Genomic DNA, 15,870 nt, shown 5'->3' on the forward strand with positions numbered 1-15,870 from the left:
TCCTCCAGATCTAGTCCGCAAAAGCATCTCCCGTACCATTTCCCCTCACTCCCCCAATCCTCCGACCATCCTCAAGAACCAGCCACAAAGGAGTATCCCTTCATTGCCCAGTACGAACTGGGACTAAAACAACTGAACCACATCCTTTGCCAAGGCTTTGATTTCTTATCAGAATGCTCTGAAATGAGGTACATCATATCTGAGATACTTCCCACCCCTCCTAAAGTGGTGTTCCACTGCCCACCCATCCCCCACAACTTCCTAGTCCATCCCTATGCCACTCCCAATCCCAACACCTTGCCACAAGGATCATATCCCTGTGGAAGAGCCAGGAGCGAAACCTGCCCAATCCACCCACCCAGCACTTCCTATTCCAGTCCTGTCACAGTTTTATCCTACTCCAACACGGGCCGGGCCAACAGTGAAAGCAGCCATGTCATTTACCAGCTCTTCTGCAACCATTGCACAGCTTTTTATATTGGTAGGACTAGCAACCAACTGTCCATCGGGATGAACGGCCACCGTCAAATTGCTGCCAAGAGCAAAATCACCCTGTGGCACAACATGCAGCTGAATATTAACACACTTGATTTCAATGGCAGCTTCACCACCTGAACCACCTGGATCCTTCCCTCCAACACCAGCTTTTCTGAATTGCGCAGATGGGAGCCATCGTTGTAACATATTGTCAGCTCCTGTAATTACCCCTGCCTCAACCGATGGTAACATACTGTCCACACACCCTCCACCCTCCCTCTGTCCATCATCCCCTCCCCATTCGTATTCATCTCCCTGTTTATTTGCAGCCCTCTGCCAACGCATCTGCCTGTCTTTCCCCACTCCTCTCCATTTTTGCTCCTTTTTTCCCCCACCTCCCTTCCCCACAACCTCGCGACACTGCACCTGTTGGCAGTCTAGTCCATACACACTCTACCTGACAGAGTTCATCTCTCTCCCCATCTATACACTACTATCCCTTCCGCTTTGCTGCCTCCTCAAGATTCTTGCTTGCAACACACATGACGCTGCAATCCGGTCCAAGGTGCTGGAGTTGGCAGTTATGTGTGTGATGTGTGCTTGCATATCTGTGTGAATGGTGTGTGTGTCTCTTTTACTGATGAAGGCTGCGTGCGAAAGTTTTATTTAAGTGTGCCTGTCTGCAACTTGATGTAGCAATCTGTCTTTTCCAACATTATTAAAGTGGTATCACAAAGATCCCTTCAATCAAAATGTTCTTGCAAAGAGACAAGTAAGCCCTCTTGATTGCTGGACTAAGAAGATCTTCAAGATATTAAAAACTGGGTACACAAATTGTCATCAAGTTTTTAAACACCAAATGAAGGTATATAATGCATTGTGGAGGAGGCTCCTATAGATCTGCACCCGACTTGTTGGATCAAAGAAATGATGATTATTTTTGTCTGCAGTCTTGTGCCTTTTGCATGGGTTTCAAAACTGGTACAAACACACAAATAAGACAGCAATCTTCCAGATTTTTAGAGGTGTAAACATGTTTTTTCACGAGGCAAGCAACTTTTATAAACATGAGATTAATATCACTGCTAGTCTATAACTAAAGAAGATTCAAAATAATTACGGCCAGTACTGTTCTCATGTTATTTCACTTCTTACTGAAATAACTCAGTCTGCATCATGGATGATGCTGACCTCATATTTTATAACTAGCAATAAAACGTAAAATCGTTTGAATGACGTTCAGAGTGTTCTGAACATGAAAATTATTATTCATATAAAAATAGAAGAAATCTAAGGTTAACACTATGACATAAAGCATTTATTAGGAAACAATAAATAATATTCAATGGAAGAAAAGCAAATGTGTGTGATGAGAGCTTTTTTATCAGTCCATTCACCTAACAACGGAAAAAAAAGAAAAAAAAAAGAAGGAACTCCTACTGGTTTACAATACACTTTGCATTTGTTTCCTGAAAATTAAAAGTAACACCTATAGGAAATAGTTACTGATAATATCCGTTTTTAAAAACTTTGTGTGGTACTGGGCCACACTCTCTGATAACTGCAGGTTGAAATCAGAAAAAAAAGTGACACAACCACATGAACACACTATCCTACAAGAACTTCATAATGTAACTATGACTCTGCTAGGACCTTTAAGAGCAACTGCCTTCCGAGTTTAGTTATTTTCTTGGTGGCACTCAATATGGAACTGAAAAACTTGATAACAGGCTGTTTTAAGAATGGTCACAGATGAGCAGAGTAAACAAAATGGTGCTCAGCACTATGATAAACATATGAATGTGGGTGGTTCCTAAGTGGTAGTTTCATTTGTCCTGCTAAATTTGGCATACATATTACAGCAAACTCTCCTGCTAAATTTGGCCAGTATTACAGCAAATTCTCACTATCTTTGTATTTTTTAACAAAATATCATTTCTATCGTGGTAACTTGTTTCATTATTAAAAAATTAATGAAAAAGTTATGATGGTAATATGCTAATGAAAATTGTTTGCATACATACCTGACCAAAGAAGGCTACTCTATAGTAACGACCCAACAGACGCTTTCCAGATCGTGTTACTTCTACAATTTTGTTATAAGCTTGCATTAAGTTTTGATAGCAATGAGCCAGCATTTCATAATTGCGTTTTGCTTCATATATTGGTATAATCAGCCTATACAGATCACCCAGGAGTTCAAAGCGTTCAGCTTTCACTAGTAAATCAGCACATCTCTCCAACTGTTCTAACAAGCTTATTTCAGAGTACTGTATGTCTTGGACACCTGTAAAATAAAGTACATATTGTATACCATACTGTTCGATATATCACAATAAAGTCATTATGATCACAAAAGTGTAACTGAGCCAACAAGACTAATAATAGAAATGTTTTAAATATACTATTTATCTGCTTTCTTGGCACAATATACTGGGTGAACCAGAATTCCACTGACATACTTGCATAGTTTGTTCAGGGATACTTTCTGAATACTTTGGTGTCAGGGATCCATGATCTCCATAGGCTTATACTGTAATCATGATTTATTCGGTTTGTTACCTTCTTTCTGAGAAAATACCTTTACAATGGCGAATAAGCCTGTAATACACAATAACCAAAACATACAGCACACAACACACAGTAACGCAACAACCATCTGATGAAACACATACACTTTTATCACAGTATGTTAAATCTGTTTTGCCTGTGTACAGTTCTAGTACAGTGTACCCACACATGAAGTTCATATGGGCTGACTCTTCATGTCAGAAGTTTGAACATGCTGCAGAAGATAGAAAATTTGAAAAGGAAGTTGCAAAGGCACAATCGAGATATAGTGGGGATCAACAAAGTGAAGCTGAAAAAAGATAAAAGAATTCTGGTCACACGAATATAGGGCAACATAAATAGCAGCATAAAATGAAATAACATGGATACCATTTTTTCTGAATGGAGACTCCGTCAGGAGTTGCATGCACCACAACCACCACACCACATCACATCACATCACATCACATCACACCATGCAATTGGGTGAGTTGATTTTGTACCTTCGGTCTGACAAGTTTCTTCATCAACATGTGCAGGTATTACAATCTTATTGCTTGTATTTAGGAGTCCACAGGGCTTCAATACTAGCACTGATGATAGTCACACTGTGATTGAAATTGATTTGAAACAAAAATAAAGATGTCCACTTCAAAGGCCAATGCTGAACCTTCTTTTGTTATTAATAATGTGGAGTTTTTGGTGTGAATAGGAAGGCAGAGAATGAGTTACTTCAAACATTATAGTGAAAGGAATTGATAGCAGACCAATAACAACAATAGTTCAGGTACAAATGCCAGAGCAGAAAATGAAGAGATAAGATGAAGTATATGGGGCTACTGAACACGTAATTCAGTGCATAAAGGAAGATAATAACGTAATGGAGGCTTGAATGCAGTAGTAAGGGAAGGAATAGAAGATGTGTTATAGGAAAAATATGGGCTTGGTAGTAGGAATGAGAGAGGAGAGAGGTTAATTGAGTTCTGCAATATACTTCAGATGGCAGTAGCAAACACACTGTTAAAAAATCACAAGAACAGGAGGAGGAGGAGGCGATATACTTGGAAGAGGACTGGAGACAGAGGATGATACCAGCTGGATTACATCATATTCATACAGCGATTCTGAAATCAAATATTGGATTATAGGGCAAAGCCAGGTGTAGATAAGGACTCAGAGTCTCAATTTAGTAATGATAAAGAGCAGACTGAAGTATAAAAGAATCATCCAGAAGAATCAAAATGGAAAAAAGTGGGATACTGAAGAATGATGAGATGCATTTGCAATTATCTAAGGTCACTGATAATGAGACAATGAATACCACATTAGGCAGTCCCATTGAGAAGGAATTGACATTACTAAAAAGAGAAATCACAGAACTTAGACAAACATATGTGCAAGGAAGATAACTGCAAAGAAATCTTGAGTGACTGTCCAAAATTAAATCAACAAACAGAAATTTTGCATGATTATGTTTATTTTGCCACAAAACAATATAAACAGTGATCATAAAGTAGAAACAATAAAAAGAACACAAAATGTAAACAATTGCAGATGCATAATGGTAAGCAACTGCAAATGCATAATGGTACACAAAAATGTTCTTCATTTTTCCAACTTAACGGATTTGCACACACATTCTTACAATTGGGTATTGTGCTGAATATGGGATGTGATCACCTCTGGAAGCATTGCAGGGCTGACAATGACGGGTCATGCTGTGAATGGTATCATCAGTCTCAGGTTGAGGCAATAACATCCATTCTTCACTGGCTGCGGTGGCCAAGAGGTTCTAGGCAATTCAGTCCGAAACCACGGTCGCAGGTTCGAATCCTGCCTCGGGCATGGATGTGTGTGATGTCCTTAGGTTAGTTAGGTTTAAGTAGTTCTAAGTTCTAGGGGACTGATAACCTCAGATGTTAAGTACCATAGTGCTCAGAGCCATTTGACCTATTTTGAACCCATTCTTCCTACAGAGCTGCTCACAGTTTTAAAGAGTGATTGGTGGATGCTGATGTGATGCAAGCCATCTCCCTAGTGCATCCCAGACTTGTTCCATGTGTCGGAAATCGAGCAGGCCACGCCATGCACGCAATATCCTCCATCTCAAAAAAAAAACGCAGCCACCCACGCTCTATGAGGTTGAGTTTTATCGTCCATCAATTCGAAGTATGGCCCACAGCACTTCGCAACAACTGCAAATGAGGTCCCAAGATAATCCCTGCCCCTACTATTAGGGATCCTCGTCAATATCGGTCTCTTTCCACAATGTTTGGGTCCCGAAATCATGTTCCACGTTCCCTCAAGATGTGAATCCATCGAGAGTCACTCACCAGACTAAATCAGGACTCATCCGTGAAAACAACACTGGCCCACTGTTCAACCATCCAGATGGCATGTTGGAACCTCCACTCTGGACTTTCCCTTCTGTGAAGACAAGTTAAAGACAGATATACAGCAGGTCTCTAACAATAAAGGCCACTCTGCCAAACCTTCTGCAAACCATTTGCCTCGATACAACACATCCAGTGGATGCTGTGATCTTACATGCCTGTTGCCCTACAACACTAAGTTGGTACCATCATGCCCTTACGGCCAAATAATGGTCCTCTCTTCTGAAGTCACATGTGGTCAAACCTGCCCTGGTCTTCTGGATACAGTTTTGGTCTCTATAAACTGTTGCCACATCCAAGAAAGAACAGAATGATTCATATTAAGCCATCAGAGCAAATCAGTTTATGACTGTCCTGCTGCCTTTTTTTTCTATGGCCTGCCACTGCAGAGAGTCTGGCGATTCTCCATCTAGCGCTAATAACATTATCTGTAGGAGACCCGGAAGTTTCCATGTGAGATTCAGTGCAAGCGAGAGTATTCAGATCCTAGTAGTTAACTGCTGAAGCATTCACAACAAAGTGATAAGAGTTTGAAGCATTACTAAAAAGCACTGAAACTCATGAGCAGCAAGTAAAGAAGGCTGGTTAAAACCTTAAGTTGACAGCAGTGATATTTTTGGGGGAAATTTAAGTGTAACTCGAAAGGACAGGTTGACGGGGAATGGAAGTGGCATATTTTTCATAGCATACAAAGAACTCAAAACCAAAATGATAGAAACTGAAGATGCATGCAAGATTGTTTGGGCAAGGGATAGTTTCAGGGGTAGACATAAAACTGTAATCTGATCCTTCTATCAACCACTACTCACAGCCTCATGTAACCAAAAATATTAGAAAAACCTCAGTTCACTTGCACTTAAGTTCTCCACTAATACTGTAACCTTTTGAGGAAACTTTAATCATCCCATAATCAATTAGAATGATTACAGTTTTGACAGAGGTGGGCATGACAAAACATCTTGTGAAACATTACTAAATGTGTTCTCCAAAAACTATCTACAACAGATAGTTCAAAAACCCAGTCATGATGGAAATATGTTGGATCTACTGGCAACAAATACACCTGATCTCTTTGAGGACATACACATCTCAACTCTCATCCGTGACCACATGGCAGATGTAGTAACAAAACGAAGTACAACGGGCAACTACAGCATGTAGGTTTATACACTTAGCGTACTAGATAAAAAAGCAGCAGTGTCATATGTCAATGACGAACTCTAAACTTTTACCAGGGGACAGGAGCATGTAGATGAATTATGGCTCAAGCTTAAAATAATAGTTGGCCATGCACTGGATAGATATGAACACAGAAGAACAGTTCATGATTGGAGGGACATCCACGGTATACAGTCACTGCAGTGAAACTCCTACAGAAATAGACTTTTCTCCAAAAAGCATATGGCTACAGAAAGAAAGAATCTTAATGAAATGCATTTGGCTGTTAACAGAGCAAAGCATGAAGCCTTCAGTGACTACCATGGCAGAATGCTGTCAAATGATTACACAAAACCCGAACAAGTTATGGTCATATGTAAATGCTGTTAGTAAAACCAACGTTAGTGTCCAATCGCCCATGGACAAAACACAGGCCAAAATTGAGAGTATAAAAACAAAAGCAGAAATGCTTAACTCTGTTTACAAGTGTTCCTTTAGAAACTCATGAGTATGACCACAATTTAATTCTCATAGGATGGAAAAGATGAATGAAATAAGATATTAGTGTCAGTGGCTTTGATAAACAGCTGAAATAATTAAAACTGAACAAAGCTAGAGAGCCTGATGGAATTCCTATCAAATTCTATAAAGAATTTGTAGCTGAGTTTACCCCCATTTAACTATAATCTATCATAGATCCCTTGGGAGGGGGAGGGGGTGAGTGGGACCAACATTGATCAGTATTTGGAAAAAAGGACAGGTCACACTGATCTACAAGGAGGGTAGCAGAAGTGATCCACAAAACTACCATTAAATATCCTTGAAATTCATTTGTTCTAAAAACTCAGAACATACTCCGAGCTCAAACAATGAGAGAGAATGACCCCCTCCATGCCAACCACCATGCATCCCAAAAACATTGTTCACATAATACCCAACTCAGTATCACATTTATACTTATTATCAAAAGTACGATCATATGGGTTACTTAGCATATTCTGTGACTGGATTGAAGATTTTTGGCAGCAAGGTTGCAGCAAATCATCTCAGGTGGAGAGTCATCAACAGATGAGAATACTGGACACAGGGGTGGCACTATGCTGTCTTTTCAGAATCAGATTCTATGTTCAGTTTACATTCTCAGAAATTTCTTGCTCCGAGTGGGTCTCAAGTATAATACTGGTGGACTCATTTTTACCAGGAACGCCTTCTTTGCCTGTGTTAATGTGCTTTTTATTACCCTATTTCTTCTGTCATATTTTATTTTGCTTCTAAGGTAGCATAATTCTTTCTCTTCGCCTAATCATGGACACCAGTTTTGATGTTACTTTATCACGATGCGCCACTGTCAGCATGCCCCTCCGTTGCCGCATCAAGGTAAGCTATAAAAAAGGTCACTATGTTGACAGTCAGTAGTGATTCATATGCTATCACACAGTCCCTGTGGATGCCCATCATGCTGCAAACAAGCTCTTTTCTTGGCTCAAGCTACACAATTTGCCTGTGCAATCCTGTATGGCCGAGTGAATAATATGTCTGTTCTCTCAGCCTATAGTCTTCTCAGTCTGTTGAGATCTTGCAGGGTATCGAGTATGTAGCCATCGACTCCAAATTCACATGACAGTCACAGGATCACGACCAAAGCTGGTAGCAATACCATTTAACTGTAACTGTGGTTTTAAAGGGCCATAATCCTGTCACTGTTAAATTTCAAAATGTGCTGGTAGACATTTTTCCTTCTTACATGAGGTATAACAATTTTCTCACATGCAAAAAACATTCAAATGCGATTTCTGAATGAGAAACCAGCAACTTCGTGTTTCCTTATACACAAGATGTAGATGGTGTTAACATATTTACCTGATGATAAATTCGTCATTCGAAAGATTCAGGATTGTCTCACATTCACAGTTTATACTACTGCTGATGAGATTAACATTTTTACATTGTTTAACAAAGTATACAGGGGTCGTCTTAAATTTGCAGAAGCAGCTTTGGCTACTGAGGTCACATGCAGATTTATTTTGCAGAATTCAGAAGTGCAGCACTGTACAAACAACACTTCAATTCTAACAGGCTCAAGATTTCCTGATACACTGAAGCACTCGATAGAGTATCGACGTTGCTCGCACAACCACGACATTCAACTCACACGCTGCTACTGCAAGGGACAGATGAGAAACTAAACGTAGTCATAACAATTAGCAATTGCACTCCTCAAAATCAAGAGGAAATAGCACTAAAATCTATCATCTTAAAAACTGTTGCTGTACCTGAACAGGTTTTCAATAAAAGTTCTCATAGATGTATGGATAGCAAGAATGAACATTAATGCTATTCCCCTTCAAAATACATTACTTGATTCTGAACCAAGGTCAATATTTTATTTGATTATGAGAAGCTGTAATGATTTATTAAGTGAGTTGCAAATGAGACATTCAGCTGCTGTCAACATAATAGTATACCAGAAAATGCTACCATCTTTCAATCAAATTTAGAACACAATGGTGACTTTCAGATGAAACAAGAAGGAAACCTAATTGAGAATGAAATGTCTAACAAGTGAAATGTATCATATTAGACTGACTGTAATTGTTGTAGTATGAAGAAATTACCGTATATACTAGAATAATCCACACACCCCAATTTTGAGGAACAGGAAAAAAATTCTTTTTTGCTTTAATTTGTTTTATTTACCAAAAAATAAAAAATTGTTCCAACGTTATGGTGTGTTCAAAAGTATGTACAATAACTACTGGTTTGAAGCAACGCTGCTGTACAGGTAGATACATCATTAAAACAGAACCGATTCAGTGGTGTGCAGCTGGCCGGCTGGCCCATTAGACGGGCGGGCGGCTGGGGAACATTATCACCGCCAGCCGGGACTCTACGCGTACCTACAATAGCAAAAAAAGAAATGTGAAAAATCTTGTTTAAGAATTTGTTAATACGGTATGTGCAATAAAATATTTTAGTCAATACCGGTATGTTTCCTCTCTTACCACTCTATTCATCACTTTCATCGTCATCACTAGCGGGAGAGTCATTGTCGTCTTCACCATCTCCCACAGAGCGTCGTCCTCTGTTCCATCCAGTGAATTTGTGATTCCACAATTTATGAAGGATTTTTCCACCACTGGTTGTGGAATGGAGTCCCATGTAATTTTCACCCATTCCCAAATCTGGGACAAATCTGGCTGTTTGATTTTTCAACTAGGTGTGAACTTATGGTTTTCATCAGCCATCCATTGCGTATATTGCTGTTTAAGTGCAGCTTTGAATGGCCGATTTATACAAACATCTAGTGGTTGTAGGATGGATGTTAGGCCTCCCTTTTTGTAATTTGTCTCACACTTCCTTAGTTGTATGTCCGCGGAAGCTGTCCAGGACCAACATGTTGCGTAAATTCAATAACGCATCAGGACGACGTTGCCAAACATGTGTCACCCAGTCAATTATACATTCATTGTCCATCCACCCTTTCGGATTCACTCTCACTAATACCGGTATGCCTTTTACTATTATTTTCGGAATAGTTTTCCTTTTAAATATCACGTAAGGTGGTAGCTTTCGTCCATTGCCAGTTACATACAACATCACTGTACATCTTTGTTTCTCACTGCTGCCAGTTCATATCATCATGCTGGATTCTCCTTTCCTGTTCAATGTGTTGTCGAGCGGCATCTCAAAATAGACTGGCATTTGATCCGCATTACCAATTTGCGATAAGATATACGACTGTTTACAGTGCAGATTTATCACATAACGATGAAAATTCACTATTTTTTCCTTGTAATCGCCTGGAAGCCGCTGAGCAATAGCAGTTTTCCTCCGGAATCCTAAACCATTTCGGTAGAAAAATTTTGATAGCCAGCCCCAGCTAGCTTTGAAACTGGTAATGCCTATTTCTTTGGCTAAAGACAATGCTTTAAATTGGCACATTTCACTCGTCACCGCACATCCGTATTGTTGCTTCTCATCTACATAATCGCAGAGCCTTTTCTCGAGGTCTGTATACTTCGCTTTTTGGCCACGAAATGCCCGGCAATTACTATTAGTTCCTTTAAGCTGCATTTTATATTTTGCCATTCGCAAATACAACTCTCACTCACATCATACTTTCTTCCTGCTGCATGGTTTCCAATATTCTCGGCTTCTTGAATAATTTTCACTTTTTTTTTAGCAGTGTACTAGTGATAATGAGAACTTGTAGCCATAATTAACATGTTTGAAGATGTTAATACTTCACTCCTAACGTGCTACTGATGCGTCACAGACTAAGGCCACAACAATGCAATAGTATAATGGGATGTGTTGTTGGAGGCAGAGCAATACCAACAATGTTTTAAATAATCCATACACCCCAGTTTTTCATCCTAAAATTCGGGAAATAACATGCGCAGATTATCCGAGTATATTCGGTATAGAAGTAATACCCATTGTGGAAATAGCACAAACAGTCTCGCTAGATCACTGATTGGACTGAATCATGACTAGGTTATTTTATATGTGTATTACTTGCTGTTGTTTATGATGTGCACCCTAGAAGATATTGCAGTCCATGTTCCACAGTTGCTCAAGCACATCACTAAGGAAGGGTTGGAGAGGGAACCAGTGGAGTGTGGGGAGTGAAGTAGTGAGCGGGCAGCAAATTACCTAATGTTGCCAGACGTGGGAATCTATGTGGGAATCTATACTGTGTAATTTGGCTTTTTGGGAACATCTACCACATTTATACTGCAATCTGCTTGAATCCATTCAATGTTGCAAATATACTGACTTTAAAATTGTAAAAATACTCAATCATAGTAGTCACTTCTTCAGGAGATTGTACATGTCTAGATAGGTGCCAGCTGTGAACTTACATGTTTCATGCTCCAATGTTATCAATGCTCACCATGCAAAAAGACAGGAACGAAAGGGTGGGGTGGGGGGTTTCAGTTGCTGCTTCTACACAGCCAACCAGAGAGTGGCAGCCAGACAATAAGCAAGAGATATTTTAACATACCCACGTCAATATAGACGCAAAATCTGACACTTATCTGGATAAAAACAGCTGCGTTCTCAGGTTCCAGGTAACCAAAAATTTCAGAAATCACAACACATTCGGAAGAAACACCCAAATATTTGTGACAATGAAAATATAAATTTCACAACTGTGCCATTAGGATGATGATGATGATGATGATGATGATGATTAAAAATAGTGAGACCACAGATGACAGGGTTAGTAAGTGAAAAATGTAGATAGAAAATGGTTGGCAAATTTATGTAATTTCTTTTCATTTATTTTATGTATCATTTATTTTATGTATCAATAAATGGCATAAATTTAGAATAGGTATAATGTTAACTTTGTACGCATATATTTTACGTCAACAAAACAGTTTGAATAAAAATCTTTCGGTGTACATGACGCGTCAATTCAGGATAAAACTCCAAGCTTTCGACCACTACCTCCATGGTCGTCGTCAGGGCTAAAACTGACTGCCGTGAACTAGTGAGGCTCCCACTTTTATATGCAAAGGACGAATTCTGATTGGCTGGAATACGTCATAGCAACAGCTATATGGCGCATAATGAAGTGGTGCCCTCTACTTCCGTAGATGTAGTTTCTGTCCCACGTTGCTTCCAGCACCATCCCATTAATCAGGAGGTAAAGTGCGGGAAGTTTTTCTCTGCAGTTTTTCTTTGTCCAGTGCACACTTCCAAGTGTTGCTAAGTGCATAGTCGTTGTCTCTGTTCAAGTTATTATCACTAAGTCTAATTTCGACTGCTTCCCGGAGCACGAAGTCCCAGTAATTCGATGCGTGGGCTATTACTCTGGTTTCTTCAAATAAAATCTTATGCTTGTGAAGCAGGCTATGTTAAGCCACCGCTGATGTTTATGAATACCTGTATTTCAGGTGATGCTGGTGCTTGATGCGGCTGTTGGTAACGGTTCTTACAGAGTGGCCCACATAATTCTTGCTGCATTCGCAAGGAATAGTATAAATTCCCAGCACTCTTAAGCCGAGACTATCTTTGACTGGTCTCAACATTTCCTTAATTTTCCTAGGTGGTCGGAAAACTGGTTTTATTCCTTGCCTCTTTAGGACTCTGCCTATCTTGCTTGTTGTAGCACTGCAAAAAGGAAGCCGCGCTGTGTGTTGGTCCTCTTCTTGTATATGGCCGGCATCGTGTCTTACTTTCTTGGACAATACTGATTTAATTTCACCGGCAGAATAACAATTCCTCTTGAAAACCGTCGTAAAATGGTTAATCTCGGGACCAAGGTGGTCATTGTCGGAAATAGTCCTGGCTCTGTGTACTAAAGTATTCAGCATAGCTCTCTTCTGAGATGGATGATGGATGATGGAAGCTGTGGCTATGGAGATATAAGTCTGTATGGGTTGGCTTCCTGTATACAGAATGGTGCAGTCATCCATCAGGCTTTCGCTCCACCAACACATCTAAAAAAGGTAACTTCCCTTCCTTCTCTACCTCCAATGTAAATTTTATGTTTGGATGTACACCATTTAAATGTTCGACAAACTGCTGCAGCGTGTCACTGCCCAAATGATATCATGGTCAGCGTCAACATGGTTTCTCTTTTTACCGAAGTACCTGTGGATGAGACATTACAACTGTTGACTGCTCATTGTTCCTCAGATATTTTGAAGTTGTTCCGGCATACCTTGACGCCCACATACTTTTTATAGAGTAGAAATTATTATGAAAAGACTGATGAAACAGCAATGGGTTCGCCAGTGTCAGCAACTATATCGAATTTTTTCATGGAGGATTTTGAAGAACGAGCGTTGAGCAATGCTCACCTCCGCCCATCATCCTTCTACAGATACGTCAATGATACTTTTTCAATCTGGCCACACGGCAGTGACACGCTGCAGCAGTTCGTCAAACATTTAAATGGTGTACATCCAAACATAAAATTTACACTGGAGGTAGAGAAGGAAGAGAAGTTACCTTTTTTAGAAGTGTTGGTGGAGCAAAAGCTGGATGGACGACTGGGCCATTCTGTGTACAGGAAGCTAACTCATACAGACTTATATCTGCATAGCCACAGCTTCCATCATCCATCTCAGAAGAGAGCTATGCTGAATACTTTAGTACACAGAGCCAGGACTATTTCCGAAAATGACCACCTAGGCCTCGAGATTAACCATTTGATGACGGTTTTCAAGAGGAATTGTTATTCTGCCAGTGAAATTAAATCAGTGTTGTCCAAGAAAGTAAGACACGATGCCGGCCATATACAAGAAGAGGACCAACACATAGCGCGGCTTCCATTTTGCGGTGCTACAACAAGCAAGATAGGCAGAGTCCTAAAGAGGCAAGGAATAAAACCAGTTTTCCGACCAACTAGAAAAATTAAGGAAATGTTGAGATCAGTCAAAGATAGTCTCGGCTTAAGAGTGCCGGGAATTTATACTATTCCTTATAAATGCGGCAAGAATTACGTGGGCCAATCCGTAAGAACCGTTGCTGACCGCAGCATCGAGCACCAGCGTCACCTGAAATACAGGTATTTGGAAAAATGAGCGGTGGCTGAACACAGCCTGCTTAACAAGCATAAGATTTTATTTGAAGAAACCAGAGTAATAGCCCACGCATCGAATTACTGGGACTCTGTGATCCGGGAAGCAGTCGAAATTAGACTTAGCGATAATAACTTGAACAGAGACAACGGCTATGCACTTAGCAACACTTGGAAGAGTGCACTGGACAAAGCAAAACCGCAGAAAAAAACTTCCTGCACTTTAGCTCCTGATTCATGGGATGGCGCTGCAAGCAACGCGGGATAGAAACTACATCCACAGAAGTAGAGGGCACCACTTCACTACGCGCCATATCGCTGTTGCTATGATGTATTCCAGCCAATCAGAATTCGTCCTTTGCATATAAAAGTGGGAGCCTCAGTAGTTCACGACAGTCAGTTTTAGCCCTGACGATGACCATGAGGGTAGTGGTCGAAAGCTTGGAGTTTTGTCCTGAATTGACGCGGCATGTACACCGAGAGATTTTGATTCAAGAAATACATTGCGAAAGAATTCGTAGCCAACAAAACAGTTTGTAATTTTGACTAGCCAGAACGTTAAAAATAAATTTTTCTCACGAAGCCTCTTGAATAAATGAAGGTCATCTTATACTCAGGTAAACACAGTACTTCTCCCTACTTACTGCAGTTCACTGAAATTGTAATCATTTTATTACCCAAGCATGTAGTAGCCTTCATCCAATGCATGCTGTGTTCACGTTGTAGTTTTAATGGTAAGAATTTTATTATTTTGGCTCTCCCAGTCCCCTACCCCAATTCACCCACAAGTTTATTTCTGTACTGCAAGCCAATTTTAAGAAAGATAGGATAAAGGAAGAATAGTTTTCTGCTCTGACATCACTGAGATCTTTAGTGAAAGGGCACAAGCTTGGAAAGGAAAAACATAGTGAAGAAAACTGGATATGAGCTTACTGACGAAACATTCCTGGTAATCATTTTAACATTTTCACTGTTACAGGGAAACCAAATAAAAACTACATCTGGTCAGCTGGATAGGACATTCCACTTGATTATGTTTCCAGAGGACATTTAATAGTATTATCTTCTCTACAAAGAGACCACCACAAGTTCTCAGCAAGCTATTACAAAACCTTCAAAATCACACTCATTACAATTTACTTAAAATGGCTATTCAGCTACAGTGCACTAACAGTGTACCATGACTCTTCCATTACGTACTTTTGTTGGCAGTTTATTATTGTTATTCATATCCCATCAGATGATAGTATATGGTAGCTAATGAGAATAGCCCAATCTTATAATCCTGCTTGTCAAAAATATTTCGCTGCTTTTTCTGAATGTATCAAAGTCTTAATATGTCACAATTTCTGAGTGTGGTTTGTGTGGGATCAAACAGCGCACAAGCAGCAATGAAATTTATGGTCTTTGTTCCCACTTTTTTTCCAGAATATGTGATGATTTCTGAAGAGATAGTAAGGTTGGGACCTAATAATTCAACTTAAACTGCTGTGAGGATAACTTCCTTTCAAAATTATAGAAAATCTGTGAATGAGCACCTAGTATATGTCAACCTATATCTGACTTTGGATTAATCATGTTGACTTCCCATCATTCATCATACAAACTGTTACCAACAATAGCATGCAATGGAAAAATCATGGTACACACTAAGTGCACTTAGATCCCACGTGATCCATTATGAAACAAGGATATTTTAGAAATACCACAGGACTGTTTGTAACAGGTAGACAAGTATAAATCAAAAAGCAAAAT

The 15,870-nt window shown here is 39.8% G+C and overlaps 1 protein-coding gene across 2 annotated transcripts in view; it reads right to left on the reverse strand.

Annotated features, from left to right (window-relative positions):
* Positions 1–15,870, reverse strand: part of LOC126273114 (dedicator of cytokinesis protein 9) — a 319,479-nt gene that overhangs the window by 75,328 nt on the left and 228,281 nt on the right. For both annotated transcript variants that reach the window (XM_049976565.1, XM_049976564.1), the window contains one exon: positions 2,502–2,764. In XM_049976565.1, the coding sequence (XP_049832522.1) occupies positions 2,502–2,764 (263 nt within the window). The remainder of the gene's footprint in view (positions 1–2,501; positions 2,765–15,870) is intronic.

This window comes from Schistocerca gregaria, chromosome 5, assembly GCF_023897955.1.
Source record: "Schistocerca gregaria isolate iqSchGreg1 chromosome 5, iqSchGreg1.2, whole genome shotgun sequence".
In the NCBI taxonomy this organism is placed as follows: Eukaryota; Metazoa; Arthropoda; class Insecta; order Orthoptera; family Acrididae; genus Schistocerca; species Schistocerca gregaria.